General features: G+C 38.1%; 1 protein-coding gene across 2 annotated transcripts in view; it reads left to right on the forward strand.

Moving 5' to 3' along the window:
- Positions 1 to 2,590: 2,590 nt before the first annotated feature.
- The window catches only part of insyn1 (inhibitory synaptic factor 1), an 86,625-nt gene continuing 69,897 nt past the window's right edge, over positions 2,591 to 19,318 (forward strand). Inside the window, exons 1-2 of one of the 2 annotated variants that reach the window (XM_041790290.1) lie at positions 2,591 to 3,146; positions 3,562 to 5,179. In XM_041790290.1, coding sequence (XP_041646224.1) covers positions 5,036 to 5,179 — 144 coding nt within the window. In that variant the 5' untranslated portion in view covers positions 2,591 to 3,146; positions 3,562 to 5,035. Of the gene's footprint in view, positions 3,147 to 3,273; positions 3,384 to 3,561; positions 5,180 to 19,318 lie in introns of those variants that run through there. The other variant, XM_041790300.1, reaches the window with a different exon arrangement.

The following is a 19,318-nucleotide window of genomic DNA, read 5'->3' on the forward strand; positions in this document are numbered from 1 at the left end:
TTAGGCGAACAGCCTATATTGTGGGAGCTTCTGCAGTGGTCATTGTTGGGTTTTATTACCAATGGAACAAGTATAGTTATAACCTTATGATTTATATGTAAAAAATATTTAGATAGATAAAGATTTCTTGATTACTTCTCTGCACAACATAGTTCCCAAGCCATGGTCTGTTTCTGGTCCCTTTTGAATGACCTCTACTGGTATTAAGGCTCATTAAGTAATGACCTATAAATTCAACTAGAGCAGTATCTATAATGTGATTTGAGGCTTATCAAATCAGATCTCTAATGTATGACTTTAAGGCAAGGAATGATGCCCCTTGTCATTTAAAAAACAAAAAAGATGTCTGTTCTTGAAGTCATCTTTAGTTAAGGTCAAATAAAAAGCAAATCATGATCATCATTCAGAATCAAACAAAAAGATGGCACACCAGAGTAAAAGATGCAAGCAGAGGTTTCTATAATGTCATCTCTACAACAGTGATATAATGTTAGTATATTTCTGTTTGCATATTTTTGTCAGACAGCATTTTTTTAAGACTTTAAGGTATTGTTTGCAACTGTTGCAGTTTTGTCTTACAGAATGTGTCTAGTGTGAGAACTCAAGTGTGTTACCATTCTAGTGTTTCCTTGAAGTCTTACCCTATATGAAACTGACACCAGCTGCCCACTAATAAATAAATGAAAAAGGCTCCAGTTTATCTTAGTTGTTGGTTTAATCATACATGTGGATGATGTGTGGACACAGGGAGGATATAGAGTATTTGTATTGATCGCCTCCCTTCACTTCCTAATAAAAAATAAATCCTGTGCACATCTTGTATCAGAGGATGTTCCACCAGACACTGAGAGGATGTAGCCAAGAAAAGCACACTAATAAAAAGCAACGTTGATCCTTGCTGTATCAAATAAGTAGGAGTATGATAGCTTCTTGGGAGGTAAACAATGCAAGGCTTATAAAATCTCTCTCGGGCTTTACCAAATTATCAATATAGTTTCCTCTTGATAGGAATGCCCACCCTGCTTTATGTGTGTGTGTATATCTGAGTATTAGTGTCTATGCATCTTTGGCTTGTTTGTGAGCCTGTGCCTGGCTAGAAAAAAAATACATTCTATAAAAAGTTCCCATAAACCGCATGGCACAATAAATCCAAGGCAGAAATATTAAGTGGAACCAATATTTTGCTGGATACACTCCAGATTCCTAGTAAAACTCACCAGTCAGAATGACCTTAGCATTACAAATATATATTTTACAGAGGAAAATAATCCAATTCCTTCCCAATGAAGGTATCGTTGACATGAGGATATCTATGCAGTGCACCTGGGCTTTTCCACTGAGGGGTCATTTAATATACGACATATTCTCTCTTTTAGGGGAGAGCTCTAGTAAATAAAAAAAGGTGTTTTGCACAGTCAAGAAAAAAAAAGAAATAAAAGCAAGAAAAAGGACCTCAAACTGTTGCTTTGTTCTAGGATGGGAGCCTCCCATATGTGCACAGAGAATAAGCAGTGCAGCTACAAAGGAAACATGCTCAAGGACACCTGTTTCTTAGAGGAAGCAATTCGTGAGAAGCATCTTTTCTGCTCCGAGCTGCAGCAGCCATGTGTGAATGCAAGGTAAGGCCGAAGATCCCTTTGCAATTCTCCCATCTCCACATTGAGCCCCTACGTGCTTCAGAATTTGACAACATATTCAAAATTTGATGAAGTCCTAAGCTGACACAATGTGACTGTGTGTTAAGAAGAGGCTACCAGAGTCTATGCAGGATTTGTTTCAATATTTTTTTGAAAGCAACACCCTATCCTTAATTAATCAAAGCAAACATGCAAAAGAGAATTTATTATGCCACAGAGTATTCCTCCAATTAGCTTTACAGCATCAGCATAACGTCTGTGATCCTGAGAGGAAGAAACCACTGAGGACCCCAGAACAAATTCATCTGCATGGAGGATTCACCTATCCTGAATCCACTCTGCATTTCACCTAATAATTATGCTAAGAAATGCACAGAGCCTATAGCTGCTTAGTGCAGTTATCTGCCAAAACCCCTCTGGAAACACTCAAGAAGTTGTCATAATGCATTTTCTTTACTGTTACATTATCTCCTTTGGAGAACTAATTTCATATTAGAGTAATTGTCTCAGTGGGGTTAAGCAGGGCTGGAAAAATGCTGATGAAGAGGACAGGATGAGAAAAAAGTCCTCACTATTTTTGTCTCTCTCTGTCAGATGAGGTCATCAAACACCAACCTTCTTTTGTCTATTAATGATGTCACAGCCTGATTTTTTTTTTTTTTTTTTTTTGGACACCCCATCCCTGGAGACTGCTTGGCTCAAGGCAGAGGAAGACTTCATCTTGATTTAAGAGAGCGATAACACCCTCGATAGCACTGTGACAAAGGCTAGATAGGCAGTGTGAGAGGAGATAGTGAAGGGAGAGAGTAGATGCCAGCAGAGGAGAGGAGAGAATCAGAGAAGGGACTGTGAGACACACTGTGCCTTTAAAGGACCAGGCCCCGCCTCCTCAGAGCTGAGCAGAACAGCCGAGTGGTGCTGGCAGGAGCCTGAGCCCCCACGATAAACTCTGGCATCAGCTTCCCTTCATCCGACAGTCAGCGAGGACACAGCGAGGGCGCAGGGGCAGAGAGACGGGGACGGAGAAAGGGAAAGAGTCAGAGTGACAGGAAGAGGTGAGGGAGAGAGAGAGAGAGAGAGAGACAATAACCAGGCAGATAGACAGAGAGGGAGAGGCTGTCAGAGGAATCATACAGCTCCTTTTCCTCCACAGCAGCAGCAGCCCAGCCACTTCTGACTGCTGCCTCCCCGAAGTGGGCGAAGGCTGACGTGGATGACGGGTGGCATGTTTTCGGCAGAGCAGTTATCTGAGTGATGGTAGCGGCGGCCGCGGCAGCATCACAATCCAAAGCAGGAGCTCTTGTGGCTGTTAGTCATCCTCTGCCTCCTCTCTCCCCTCTCAGAACGCTATCAGGGCCATTCATCGTTCCCATCTCATGCCTCCTGCCTCCTCCTCCTCCTCTTCCTCCTCCTCCACGGCTTCATCCTCCACTTGTACTCCTCCTCTGATGAGCTACAGCCTCAGAGTGAAATAACCCCGCTGATAGAAGCTTCCTCTCTGTCAAGACAGTAAGTAGGGGAGGGAGGGAGAGAAAAGTGCGTGTGCATGTGTGAGAGGGTGACAGAGAGATAGTGACAGAGTGAAAGGGAGTGTGTGTGTGAGAGACAGAGAGAGTGGAGAAGATGGTAGTGCGTGCGACAGAAGGACTGATAAAGAACCAGGAGGTTGTGTGTAGCTTGAAAGATCCTGCTGTGCGTGGACAGTGAGCTCTGGGCATAGCAACAGCAAAGTGATGCACAGGAAAGGTGAGTAGGTGTGTGGAGGTGAGGCAACTGCTGCAAGGAAGTGATTTTAAACAATGTCAACATTCATTTTCTAGGACTTTATATGCCGCTATGATTCAAAGAAACAAGCACAGAGATACAGGACGTTAGGATGAGACACTAAAGAATATGTGATTGCTTCTCTTCTCTGTCTGACCAGGTGCCATGTGTGATTGGCCAGCGCATCCTGTGGCAGTGGCATCGCCCTGGATTTGGCAAGAAGCTCTCCCCCGTGCTTGTTCTCCAGAGCTCCTCTGGGAAGCTTTCATAGGATTTATCAGGTCCTGCTGGATGGCACACAGCTCCCTGCTTCTCTGAAAAGAGTCCACAGAGAAAACCATACACTACATGGATAAGAAGTAAAATAATTATCCAATCACAGCACAAGGAGGCAGACCGGGTTCCCTTAGCAACAACTGAAGGAGAGGAGAGAATCCTTTTCTCTTTATGCTCTCTTGGTTTTTGGGCACACCCCTGTGGACTGCTGTGGGTCAGTGTTCTTTTTTTTCCCTGAGAGGACTTGGATAACACCACTGCATGAAGACAGCCTGCCTCCCAAATTCCACGGGAATGTGCTCATTCACCTTCCAGCCCCTGTTCTAACTGTCTCCCATCCACACCATGATTTTTTGCACAAAATTCTCATCACAAGTCACGTTCCACCAGCTTGGAAATCAATCCATTCTGATCCCAAGCCACCTGGAATAAGCCCTGCTCCAGGGGAGATTGGACGTTCTGTGAAAGGACCCACACCTGCTTTTTCCTTGCCTTTCATGGACAAGTGAAGGACGACATGAGTAAGTCATCATCTGCAAAGAAAATGGATGTCAGGCAAAGTTTATTTTGATGCGAGTTCCTACTGACAGTCGTTTTATTTTTCCTGGAGGAGGAAACGCCACGCTGAGCAGAGGAATATCCCCTACTATTTTCCAACAGGATCTGTCCTTTCTCTCTGGATAGACAGTAGCCCCTACAGAGATAGGAAAATCTTGTCCTGGTTGGCTAATAATGTAGAACACGATCAATTTTGAAAATTGAGCCACTGCTGGGAGTTCTATTTTTCTATCTATGCTGGATAGCTTTGTCTATAAAGGGGTTCATATGAACCCATTTTCTGCTTTCACTTTTGTATGTTAGCCTGTTACTTTGTTTCACATGTAAAAAAGATTGTACAGGAAAGTAAGGTAGGGGAAAAGTCTTTTCCGTGTATAGGCAAGCGTTTTAAATAGCATCTCCAGGGGAACAATTTCAAACGTACACACTGACACATGAGATGAGTTGGCTCAACTTGATTATGTAAGAGTTTCATACCAGCTTTAGCCCATGAATTTTGCCTCTTCTTTTTCCATGGATTTACAGCATTTGACAATTCCCATGCTCATTTTGTCTTCATTTTTGGAAGCGTCTACCAGAGGGCATGGATGTCAGAGTGTGACCCTGTGCCGAGTGTGCGGGCCAGGCAAGGCGTTTTGGCTGCCCAGGTGCTTTTAAGATGTTGAGGTCTCCCTGCGTGGCCGGGGCCCCTGTTCGGATCAGTAGCACTGAGGCTCCCTGTAGCCAAAGACATGGACCCCGACTCGGCTCCCCCACGCCCTCAGCCCGTTGGCCACTGGCCCCACGTCGCCCTGTAAAGGATGTCCCTCAGCAGAGCTCCGGCCCGGGACACCTCTGAGACCCCCAGCCCGAGAGAACGCATCCGCAGCCACATGAAGATGGTGATCAACCAGCTGGAAGGTATCCTCATAGAGCTCAAGGATGTGGCCAAGGAACTCCGGGAGGTGAGATCCAAATCTGCTTACACATTTCAGGCTTTATAGGGGGTCTTATGGAAAACACAGGGACTATGTTGGTGCCATGTGGGTGAGCTTCTCACGTTGACTGCCTTTAATTAAGTGTAAAATTCTTTCCACAGCATGGAGATTTTGATTAAGATTTAAAAGTGATGAGATCTACTTTTTTGTTTTTGTACCATGAGGAGAGTGTTGATAACAACCACAGCAAGGCTGTCTTCTCCACCAATCAAACAATCGCTAATGGGCAATTACAAATGTCCTTCATGTGTTCAGTGGGGTCTGGTGGGAGGGACAGATGATGTGAAGAGCTGTTGAAAAGCTGCAAAGCCAGACTGAAAGGAAGCAGAGGCAGGCTTGGATAAGATACAAGACTTAGCGCCGCAATAGTTATATAACCATTTTGTTAAGGATCAGCTGGATTCCTACTGTATTTTTGCAACTGCCATGGTAACGCTGGGAGATGAGTGTGCGTATTTAGGGTGTGTGTAGTATGAGTATGTACAGTATGCAGTGAACAAGATTTAAGAAAAGCAGACAAACTGTGTGCTGTGTTCCAGGAACAAAAAATTGTGTGTGAACAGCTGATAATGCGGAGTACATCTGTTCATGGGTGTGAGAGTACAAAATGGCCCTCATCATCTCTTTGGGTTCTTCCCCCTGCAGCTTCCTCAAAGCCTTGAGCTCTTCTTGCAAAGCTCCTCCAAAGAGAGAGATAAAGGCAGATCGAGAGACAGAGACAAATGAAACCTGAGTTAACAGTTGTGTCTGACCCATCCCACATCCTCCAAGAGCATCTCATGATTAACCCTCCCACCTGCTTCAGCTCAGGGATGCAGAGGAATCTTATATATGTGTTTCTAAATGTGTTGAAGAAGCGAAATGGTGGATGTTAGCACACGTAATGACCCAAAGAAAGGGGAGGGTTCTGAACATCTAGGGGTGAAGCTGCCATAACTCACTCCATCACAGCTCAAGAACCCATCCCTCCTCCCCTTCTCCCAGACTCCCAGCTCTGTCCCACTCACTACGCTCTACTTTATGTACTCGCACAGTTTGAGGTGCAAGGGCACCGCTCACGGGGCACCTTCTCTCTGGTGAGAAGGAGAAGCCGGCCTTTGCGGGGGAGTGATTGATGATTATGGGACAACTGCAAGTGGAATAATGCTGGCTAGAGCTATTTATAAACAAAAATACGGCCAGTGCCGCTGCCAGCACCAACGCATATTACCATTCTTATCCCAGACCCCATTAGAGAGGGCTCTGAACAGAGGCTCAAATGTCATTTTTTAGGGGAGAGCACAATCTCACATACTGAAAGGGAATCATATTAGCTGCAGTGGCTGTCATAATGCTGCTATCAACATCCTGCAATTAACCAACCTGTGAGATTGTCAATGGTTTCTAACAGAGATGAAGAAACAGGATCAGTGCAGCACCATCACATGCATGAATGCCTAATGTTCCATAAAATCTCTCATTCTTGACCACATGAAAGGAGCAACATAATAGATAACAACTGCCACATGAATAAATGATGAATAGACGTGTAAATGTGAAATAAATAACTCAGTGAAGGCGCAGTAATGACTGATTATCACCCACAGGGTCTTCGGGAAACTGGAAACTGACTCTGGGGAGATAAAGACACTCCAAAGCATGAAAGATTCCCAGAAATTTAAAAAGAAATGCTAGTCTGCAAGTTGATGTACATCCTAGTTTTCTATTAAACCTCAAGAGCCAGTCCCACTGTAGCCAAATGAAAGAAACTGAAAAAGTAACGTCTAATTTAGGCCCTTCATTCGTCAAACTGAACTTTCTGCTCAGGACTTGTTTTATCTGGCCTTTAGATCTACGTATTTTAATCCAGTGTTTCTAAAATGGTGTGGTAAAGCACACTGAAGTGTCTTGAGGGAAGTCTAGGTGTGCAATAGGAATTTTTTATTACAACAACCACACCCCAACTCAAGTTACTGTAACATGTTTTAAAGAGGCTTTTTAAATGCACATGGATATGGTGTGCCAAGAGATTTTGGCCTGATCTTAGGTGTGCCTTGGGCAAAAAAGGAGGAAAACCACAGTTATAATCAACCACAGGAAATGTTTGTTGTTAGTCCTTCACAGTTAAATGAATGATCATTTTAATATCATGATTTCCATTAGAATAACACAATTTACCATTCTTTCAAATTGGACAAATACTGTGTGCACAGTGGAGTAGACGACAAGTCTCCAGAAAAATCTCACATTTATGAAAGTAAATGTCATAAAAACAGAAAAATAAATTAAACAATTTGTTTTGCCAATGTTTAGCTTGCATTGTGTCAGTCCAGACAACAGTATCAAATCTGCTGTACCTAAACACATACTGACACAGCTTTGTCTCTACTTATTTGATGGCACTGTGTGAATAATAAGAATTTAACAAACTGCTACTGTCACTAATTTATTAAATTGGATGGATTAGCAGAAATATAAAGTAGTAGTAGTTTATGAGAAAGATAACCAATATTTGGAACCAATATGCATTGATTATGACTCACAAAATGTACTTAATTTGGCAAAAGTCAAATTGCATTTAAAAAAAATGATGGAAAATAAACTATTTAGCCCTAGCATTAACAGCATAAGAGATGGCACAGAGTGATAAAGAAGCAGCAGGAAAATATACATATACATGTATATGCTTACTGTGTCAGTGGGACTCAGGCTTGAGTGTTGATTGGCCAGTACTCATGGGTCAATCAGATTGTGTTGTATAGAGGACATTTAGTGACTGTGGAGAGTAAAAATAAATCCAGATTATAAATTACTTTTAACGATTATTGGTCATTTTAATAATAATAATCATAATCATTTTGTTTTGTTTGTTTTTTATTTTTTTAAAGTTCTTTTCTGAAAAAAAGTCATTCATTTGTCCATTTATTCATCGATATACTCACTAACTCAGATTTGTGCTATTTTAAGTAGGCCTGCACTTTATGTTCAGTTTGAACCATCCAATGCAGCAAAGTAACACAATTTTATGAATATTTACATTTGAATGTAAGCTCCACCGACAGAAAACTTTCTATATTGAAAATATTATTAAAAATACATCATCCTATTTCATTTGCATCTGGTTATAGATTAAATTCTATGGCTATTCTCTTATATGATTCCCATGACATAAGCAGTCAAATGTTTCTTTCATCATATAGTTGCCATCAAAGCTGCTGATAAGGCAGAAGTTTGTTTCTCTTTTTAAAAAAGGGCAAATCCAAACAGGAAGTAAAGAACTGTTTCTGGTAGTTGATTAAAAAATAATCAGGTTAATCACTGAAACATGCTGTGATTAATCATGATTAAGAAAAAAATTGAAAAACTATCACTTACTTGCATTTTGTTTGAGAAACCATAAACCATAAATTTAAAGTATGGTAAACTATAGCTAACCAAAAGTAATATAGTATGGTAAACTGAAGCTAAACTATAGCTATGTACTACGGTAAACTATAGCTAAATTATAGATTTATAGTATGGTAAACTATAACTTAATTATAGCAATGTATTATGGTACACTACAGCTGAACAAAAACTTTATAGTATGGTAAACTATAGCTAAACTATAAAATTTCTAGTATGGTAAACTATAGCTAACCTAAAGTAATATAGTATGGTAAGCTAAAGCCAAACTATAGCTATTTAGGATGGCAAACTACAGCTAAACTATAGCTATGTAGTATGGTAAACTATAGCAAAACCATAGCTATATACTACGGTAAACTATAGCTAAATTATAGATTTATAGTATGGTAAACTATAACTTAATTATAGCAATGTATTATGGTACACTACAGCTGAACAAAAACTTTATAGTATGGTAAACTATAGCTAAACTATAAAATTTCTAGTATGGTAAACTATAGCTAACCTAAAGTAATATAGTATGGTAAGCTAAAGCCAAACTATAGCTATTTAGGATGGCAAACTACAGCTAAACTATAGCTATGTAGTATGGTAAACTATAGCAAAACCATAGCTATATACTACAGTAAACTATAGCTAAATTATAGATTTATAGTATGGTAAACTATAACTTAATTATAGCAATGTATTATGGTACACTACAGCTGAACAAAAACTTTATAGTATGGTAAACTATAGCTAAACTATAAAATTTCTAGTATGGTAAACTATAGCTAACCTAAAGTAATATAGTATGGTAAGCTAAAGCCAAACTATAGCTATTTAGGATGGCAAACTACAGCTAAACTATAGCTATGTAGTATGGTAAACTATAGCAAAACCATAGCTATATACTACGGTAAACTATAGCTAAATTATAGATTTATAGTATGGTAAACTATAACTTAATTATAGCAATGTATTATGGTACACTACAGCTGAACAAAAACTTTATAGTATGGTAAACTATAGCTAAACTATAAAATTTCTAGTATGGTAAACTATAGCTAACCTAAAGTAATATAGTATGGTAAGCTAAAGCCAAACTATAGCTATTTAGGATGGCAAACTACAGCTAAACTATAGCTATGTAGTATGGTAAACTATAGCAAAACCATAGCTATATACTACAGTAAACTATAGCTAAATTATAGATTTATAGTATGGTAAACTATAACTTAAGTATAGCGATATAGTGTGTTACACTATAGCTAAACAAAAAAAGTTTACAGTATGGCAAACTATAGCTAAACTATAGCTACAGTGCTTAACAAATTTATTAGACCACCACCCAAAGTAAGGTTTACACCACAGCTGCCCTAAATCAACAAAAATTGTACCAAAATCATTTTTTATGTTTCTGCAATGGCTATTACACCAATATGTAGAAGCTCTTTAACCCAAATGATATTTTTAATGCTAAAATATCATTATTATTGTTATCCATGAATTTTCAAATTTACTGATTTACACACAAAAAATAGTAAAGCATATCATTATTTCTTGATTAATTTGTCAAATTATAGTTATTTACTTGCATTCCTGAACAGAAAAATTAGTTTTAGTGGTTGAATGTTATGCTTGATCAGTTTCTGACTTCTCAGAGAAGAATGTCTGACTTGAGTTAGTATGATATGTGGATCTGGGTGTGATTTAAGAGACTTTTTGCGCTGATAAAATATGAAAATTTTCTGTCTACAGCTCAGCTATTTCTCTGTCTGTGAATCTCTCCTTTAACGCCCTATGAAATCCATTTTATGTTTTGCCACATTCTGTTTTAAATTTTTTGGAACTCCGTTTTTTAACCTTTTCACTAATTTTACCATGAAAAGAGTGTTCTGTTTATGTAAATAAATAAAATGTTCACTAATGAAATATAAAAAAAACCTTACATTTATTGAAAAAGGGCCATGGTTGGCCCAGGAGCCACAGTTTGGATAACGCTGATATAAAATAATTATAACCAGTGTAACAGTCAGATATTTCCAACATTTTAAGACACATCTACATGTATAATCACATCCTAACTGATGTATATAATGTAAATGAAAAAAAAATCCTCCTGTTCTCTCAAACACAGAGTGATAGTGACTTAAGAAGGTTACATTAAAGTTAAATGGTTAAAAGTAAACCTGTTAACTAAACTTTTCTTTACTCTCAGTCTGTAACAGTCCATGCAGTTTGATGCTGCATTGTTCTACTCCAGACTGTAACATTTCTCTCCTCATCTCCCTCCATCCATGCTGTCTGCCTGTCTGCCTCATATCAGACAGGTACAATAATGCACACACATATTGGCTCCTTAAGCAACCAACGGGAGGAATTAGCTAATTGATACTTGAATGTAACATCTTTAGACTATGGGACTTCATAAAATCTGGAGTCTGTCCGACTTGAGTTTGTAGCCTCCAAGAGGTAAGCAGGTCCTCAAGTTGTGACTTCAGCTGTCTGTGCTGAAGACACACCACCTGTGCATACAGACACACCTCTCTCTCCGTGACTCCCTGGTAAGGTAAAATAACTGATAGTGAAAATAACTTGAAGGTGCAACATTATGTCGCACTGTACTGCCCCTTGTTGAGCTACGTTTGCCAGTGTTTCGTGCAGCTTCTTTGACATGCTTTGTGTTGTTTAGGAGGGGGCGGGGTGAGTGTTTGTAAGTGAGGGACAAGTTGTGCCCCGCTTTAGTGTTCCATCGGAACATATTCCTCAGATATACGTTCCTATTTCTTAAAACACAGCATTTCAAATTCATTCAATTTCCATGATTTCAGCGTGAAATCGTAGATTCCATTTTTATCGGCCAATTCCGCAATTCCATTAACGAGGAAATTATAGGGCCCTGGACTCCTTGTTTCACCTCACTCGTCTTTTCGTCTACTCTCTTTGTCTTTCTAATGATTGTAGGTCCGGGTCAAGGTCCATATTGGATGGCGTCTGGGTCCGGACCTGAACCACGGTCCGCCAGTTAGTGACCCCTGCTTTATACTATGGTAAACTATAGCTAAACTATAGTTATATAGTATGGTAAACAATAGCTAAAATATAGCTACATAGTATGGTAAACTAAAGATAAACCACAGCTATATACTATGGTAAACTATAGCTAAACTATAGTTATATAGTATGGTAAACAATAGCTAAAATATAGCTACATAGTATGGTAAACTAAAGATAAACCACAGCTATATACTATGGTAAACTATAGCTAAACGATAGCATTATAGTATGGTAAACTATAGTTAAACTATAGCTTTATACTTAGGTAAACTATAGCTAAACCATTGCTATATACTATAGTAAACTATAGCTAAACTATAGTTATATAGTATGGTTAACTATAGCTAAACTATAGTTATATAGTATGGTAAACTATAGCTAAACTTTAGCTATATACTAATGTAAATTATAGCTAAACCATGGCTATATACTATGGTAAACTATAGCTAAACTATAGCTATATAGTATGTTAAACTATAGCTAAACGATATTATGGTAAACTATAGCTAAACTATAGCTATATACTATGGGAAACTATAGCTGATCTATAGCTATATAGTATTTTAAACTACAGCTAAACTATAACTATACAGTATTTTAAACAATAGCTAAACTATAGTTATATAGTATGGTAAACTATAGCTAAACTATAGTATATATACTATGGTAAGCTATAGCTAATCTTTAGCTATATAGTATGCTAAACTATAGCTAAACTATAACTATATAGTATTTTAAACTATAGCTAAACCATAGTTATATAGTATGGTAAACTATATCTAATCTATAGCTATATATTGTATTTTAAACTATAGCTAAACTATAATTATATAGTATTTTAAACTATAGCTAAACAATACCATTAAAGTATGGTAAACTATAGCTAATCTATAGCTATATAGTATTTTAAACTATAGCTAAACTATAATGTTATAGTATTTTAAACTATAGTTAAACTATAGTTATATAGTATGGTAAACTATAGCTAATCTATAGCTATATAGTATTTTAAACTATAGCTAAACTATAATTATATAGTATTTTAAACTATAGTTAAACTATAGTTATATAGTATGGTAAACTATAGCTAATCTATAGCTATATAGTATTTTAAACTATAGCTAAACTATAATTATATAGTATTTTAAACTATAGTTAAACTATAGTTATATAGTATGGTAAACTATAGCTAATCTATAGCTATATAGTATTTTAAACTATAGCTAAACTATAATTATATAGTATTTTAAACTATAGTTAAACTATAGTTATATAGTATGGTAAACTATAGCTAATCTTAGCTATATAGTATGTTAAACTAGAAAAGCACTCAGAGAGTGCAGACCTCCGCCATTAGCCCTATCTCCTAATAGTGAAGAATCCTTTAAAAACATTCCTGGATCCAGACCGTGATCCTGATCACTCCCAAAATCTAATTCACTGATTACTCCCTCCCTGGTGTGGCGGAGATAGGGTGAGGCAAAGCACTGGTTTCGCTAAGTGTGAAAGTCATGGCAGAGGGTAAATATTCCTCTTTTCCCCCCAGCATTGTGAGTATTCTCACTACAATTCGCTGTCTTTCTCTCTGTTATGCTCCGACTCGTCTCCTCTACCAGGAGTGCATCTTTCAAACTCTATTAACTCCAAAACTTTGGATTAGTTACTCATGTCCACCATCTCCTGGTATAAAGTGTTTCAATCATAGATCATATGACTTTGCTCCAAAATGCACATATTTCTGAAAAACACATAGTGTCATTCCTGGGTCTTACTTCTTCATCTGCCAGAAACCATCATCCTCATTGTCCTTTCCCCAGAGATAAAGTGCCTAATAATTAAATTCATCAATTTTTCCAGAATGTTTGACTCACCATAAACACACCTAGCACAGTCTAATTAAACCCTGCAGTGAAACTACAACTAAACTTAAATCATGTCAAAGAGAATGAGGGGAAACTGCTTGGCAGTCATAGATTTGGATTTTTAAAATACTACACATGGCATCGCAACAAAAACTTCCTTCAAAAACCCTCTAATCTATGTTAGTATTTCTACTGAAGTTTGTAAGGAACGCTCAGGAAACAGCCTTCTTGAGAGTAAAGTTACAAATAATGATTGTGGGTTTGAAAAGGGTTTCAAAGGACTCTTCTGGCCTCTCTTCTGGTCTCTTCCTGTGTGACCGGCTGGTTAGTTAGTTGTGAAATCTTTACAGAAAAAAGTGGTTTTATGGTAAGAAGTAAAGATGGTAGTTTTGTTTTTGTAAGGGGTATTAAGGAAACTGTGATCAGCCTCATGCTAAACCTAAAGCAGCTAATAATCTAATTTGCTGTTTAGTACCAAAAAATGTTCAGTTTATAATCACATTCTTTGGCTAAATGTGTGTTACTTATTAAGATCTAATGGCCAGCAGTAGACTTTACCATTAAGCAAAGGTAGGCAATCATCGGGGGTCCCCGACTAGGGGCCCCACAAAGACATGATAAACTTTTTTTTCGTTTAGATATGTTTATTGACCAAACTTCACATATGGTACAGACATCAAAGATTTAGAAGATCACATAGAAGAAGTTTGTGGTTTTTTCTTTTTTTTCTGGTTTTTTTTTTCATGATAAACTTAACCCTTTCCCCTGTTCCAGCTGGTATTCTGCCTGTTTGTAATTGAAAGGGCTTAACACAAAAAATATGAAGTAAACTTGGTCATGTTCTACACTGTTATAGACTGAAAAAGGAAAAGCTCGGGAATCTAAAAAAACCCTGCAGTAACAGCAACAGAAAGTACCCCTTCAGTATGAGGTAAACACAGGAGAAAATCAAACTCACAGTTAGGACTTTTAACCCACCACGGAGCTCAAACCTAATATTGAACTGGCCAGCATGTTAAAACCAGAAAAAAAACTGGTTCGGAATCTGAAAAGTTTGTTCTCAGCTGGAACTGGGACAGCAAGAAAGACTTGGGCAAAAGTGGAGCTGGACGTGGTGATACATGTCCTTCACGTCCTCCCACTTTGGTTCTGCTTAAACTAGTGTGAATGTGGACTGGTTCGCCAGAAATCACCAAGGTTGTGAGACTCCAGAACAGAACCAGAGACAGAACCAGAACAGTGTCTGAAAGCACAGAATGTGGGCTGCCCGCCTTCTCTGTCATAGTGTAGTCTGAAAATCAGTACAACCCTGATAATCCTGGTATCAGATGAAGGGTCCATCGAACAAAATGACTTGTTTTAGTCCCAACAACATGCTAACATAAAACTGTAGATAAAAGACACTTCAAAAACACTGCTGATGCCAAACGCAGCATATTCTGCATTTAGTTTTCTGTCTGTCATGTCTGAAAGTGGAAGTGTATTTAAAAAAGTTCAGAGTCTTAGAGACTCTTAAGGATGAAAAGAAGCGCACCCACATAATCCTGGTCTGTTTTGGCTGAGTAATGTTGGCCACTTTTTAAGAGTTTAAGTTGGTAAAACATGACCAAAAAGGTAAAACAAAAAGAGTCAAAAATAGAACAAAGTTTTGTTTTCTTTGTTGAGTAAATTGTCTTTTTTTTTTTTTTTTGGTTTCATAGAATAAACATACATACAATAAATACATACAATAAAATTAGTTTTCAGATTGCTCTGATGCCATTCGGCTACCAGATTCTAAAAATAGACGACTTAAATTCTGTCTGGTATTTCTATACAAAAAATTTTGGTAAAAAGTCATTTTTGGTTTGTGTTGCATCAGCTTAAATATGATGAGACGTGGCAAAGACTCCATGAAGTTTCTAAGCTAAAATATCACAGCCATGACTAAATAACATTTAACGGGCTTAAAAACTAAATATCAAAGCATTAGATGGGGCGTGCAGATGGTTGAGTGGTTTAAAGTGCGCACCATGTACACAGGCGGCAAGCATTAGACAACCACAAAAAGAAATTCAAAATGAAATATATAAGACTATAAGGTCAAAAGAAATACACCAAATTAAAGTTTTATTGTATAAAAATTCATTTAAACTGTTTATATGATTTTATTTTTTAATCCAATCCCAGACATCCTTACATCATTTCTCTGTGAAGACTGATTAAAACAAGTCACTTTAATAAATAAGAATTTAAAAGGGGAGAACAATGAATGAGAAGGGCTCCCATGCCTGTGTTCACCTTGGGCTCCAAAATTACTAAAACCACTACTGCTGATGGTTTATCGTAGATTAAATTCAGCAAACCCAGGTTCAATGGTTATCTGTCCAAGAATAAAGCCTTTCAAATTATAGGCTCTGTCATAATCTATGCAATATTTTACCAAAAAAAAAACCCTGCATACAAGAGATCACATACATTTTACAGTTGCTTGTTCTTCCACGTTCTTCAATATTGTCTCACTGACCTTATATACCTCTACATGTCAAATATAAATGCATAAAACAAAGCATGAACTCTTTTTCAAGACTGCTACCCTCAGAAGGCTCCAGTTGAAGGCAGCCTGTCATACTTGTGAATCTCATTACAGGCTTCATGACAGGTAAAATGAGAAGGATCTAAAGGAAGGACAATGGAAGGTAACATACTGATAAATAACTCCATTTGTTATAATAATAGAGACAGGAGTGACAACTCTAGAGGAAATAATTCATTTAGGTATCATGTCAACCTTGGACTCAAAGTCTGAGGATAAACAAGGCAGGGAAATAGCACCAAAGAGAATGCAAAGCAACTGCTGAAATTTCTGATCCTACGTCGTTCTCTGAGCCTAAAGTGAGGAAAACCAAGTTAATGTAAATGTGGGAGTGTGTTGGTTATTAGAGACTCTGGTAAATTGAAAGAATTTAATGAAGCGGTAGGACAACAAAATGAGACAAGGCAGGAGAAGCAGTCTCATTGACTGGTGGGAGGGTTGGTGGACAGCTTTACATCTTTATGTGAAACCAAACAGGAATGATGGACTGTTATTATGTGGATGTAGTTATTATGCAGAATCGAACCATGAGCAGACAACGCTGCACGTCTGTGCTCGGCTCAAGACAAATGAACACAGGAAGGCAATCAGGACTTGTAGAATTACAGCTCCAAATGAGAGAAGTGAATATAAGCTGGACAAAGAGCAATTACCAGTAGCAGAGTACAGCACGTCCAGGACGCCGGCCTCCATCAGTCAGCTTTGTGATTGTTGTCTGCACATGCTCATCATTATAGTGGAGAGCAGTTCGGTGTTTGTCCTTAGCTACAGGCCTGAAGAGGAGGGAGGCAGCAGGAAAACAGTCGTGTCAGGCAAAAAACTGCGTCTTCAGAAAGTCAGCTTTTTGTGAGGAAGTCCTGAGTAACAGCTTTAATAATGGGATATGCAAGCATGCAGTTTGACAACTATATAATGGATTTTTGAAAGTGTGTCATGAATGCTTTTGATCTACTGAAAATCACCTGAGAGTAGCAGACTATCAGCTTTTTAGGGCAGCTTGTTTTAAAAAGTTTGTGCTCCACTTAAACTGCAGTAGTACATCTCATTTAATCTCCATTAAATGACTGTATGAATACAGAACCTGGAGGAAAGGTACCATAGTTTTGTTTTTTAAGCATTCTGTTTCTGAAGTAGTACTAGGGCAGACTATATCAGCAATATTAAAATACAAGAACCAATTAACTGTCATCTGATGAGAATATATTCTAACTTCAACTCCTGATAGAAGCCTTCGCTTAAAAACCCCCTCACTCATGTCGTGTGACCTCTGGCTAAACCAGAAGCCCTGACAAAATCCCTGTCTCTTCCTGAGGCTTTATTGTTGTCGGATGATACCCGATAGGTTCCAAGATTATATCCCACATGGAGATAAAGTCATCCTCTAGCACCACTTTGCCACACAGTGGCAAAAACAGGGTGGTCTCTTTTATATCCATTAATCTCTAAATACCAGTAACCCAATCCCAATCCCTATGACAGCTGTTGTATCAAGGCATTTAAGCTCAAACGAAGTCTGTCAAAGAAAACATTAATGTTAATGGTTTGATCAGAGGGGCTTTTACGTGCTGCTCTCCCTCTCTAACACTGCATTTTAAAACCTGGTAAGGGTGCTGCGGTAACAAAACAGCTGGCCCTAGATCAGCCACCAAGTGTCTCCTTATCGAGACTGAAACCAGTTATGACACATCGAGGGGGGGTGACCACGGTCCCTCTCCTCTGAAGCTACCGCACTCAGCACTAAACCAAATCTGTTCCAAACCCAGAGGCAACCCAAGGGAGACCAAAACCAAAATCAAAGGGCCATTTTTTTCTGCAGGGGCCATATCCTCTCTTCACTGTGTGTTTCCCCCCGCTGCTGCTGCTGCTGAGCCGGGCAGGGAGCAGAAAACTGCCTAGCAAGAATCCTTCAACATTTAGCCACGAGGAGACTCCAGTAATCACTCACACTTTCACTCAGGGAGTAAAACAATCCAAATGATGGTGGCAAACACTCTCATTCCATGAAATAGTTGATCCTTTTATGGAATATTTTTGGGAGTGTTTAAGGGCATGGCAAAGATGGTAAGAAATTACATGATATCTGTGGGGAAAAATAGGTCACTGCAGAGAAATGTAATACAATTTAATAATCTAAAATTATTACAGAAAATTTGGAATCAAAGTAAATATTTATAAATACAAGATTTATCCCTATAAATGAAGCAATATACAACAGTTCTGACCACATTAATCATATTTCAGCTAACTGAAATGTAGTCTTTAGATTAAAATGGTTATTATTACTTTAGTCATATTTTTGTCATTTTCACTCTTTAAAGATTTTTTTTCAAGAATAAAAAAATAGTCTTAAGTCAATAAAAATTCCTTATACACTGGTCTGTTTAGAATATACAATCAATACCTAAATTCATTTAAAATAAACTGATGTTTTCAGGCTCTTTGTCTAGACTCTCTGACAAACTGGACTAAAGACCCCATCTTAAGGCCAGAGACATCATGGCTTGTATGTGAATTTAAGCTTTGTTGGCTGATTAAGATCTTAACTTTAAAAACGTCATAAATGGGTAAGTGATGTGAGAAGAATCTATTAATAGGCTGGCAGACTACAGCTCCTGCTGCCACAGAGCAATCACTGGCTCAAACCCAGTAAGAATACAACACCAGTCCCATATTTGACCACTGTACTCCTCTCTGTAGCCCAAAGCTACAGAGCTCTTCTTGTATCCTTTATCCTTCAGTTGAAAAAATGCTGTAAATTATGGCTTCTTAATTATTTGAAGCAGAAAGTACAGCAAAAGCATTAAAATAGCTTAAACTGTGCTCAGATCATCTCTGCCTACAGAAGTTTATAAGCACAGTGGTGAAATATCATGGATTTTGAATGTCCGACAGTCCAGTCCTATAATTTTAGTCTCATTCAGTCTCTTCAATGAAAGCTAAACCTAATTTTCATCCATTTTTAATATCAAATAAATATTTTTAGCTTATCATGCTATCTTTCTCATGGAACAAGAGACTTTCATAAAAATTTTAGTCATATTTCTGGTCGACAGAATTGACACTGCATGATAAATGATACAGAAGAACAACATAACTGGAACTTTTCACAGTAATCAAATAATTCCCTTTCTAGTCAGTCTTTGCAATTCCACTACCGATGTTCTGGTCCATCTCTAGCACATCCCAGAAGTGCCAATCTGTCCCACTTTGCTGGAGATATGCACAAGGTCAATTTTGAACACT

The sequence above is a fragment of the Cheilinus undulatus genome, linkage group 1, assembly GCF_018320785.1.
Source record: "Cheilinus undulatus linkage group 1, ASM1832078v1, whole genome shotgun sequence".
In the NCBI taxonomy this organism is placed as follows: Eukaryota; Metazoa; Chordata; class Actinopteri; order Labriformes; family Labridae; genus Cheilinus; species Cheilinus undulatus.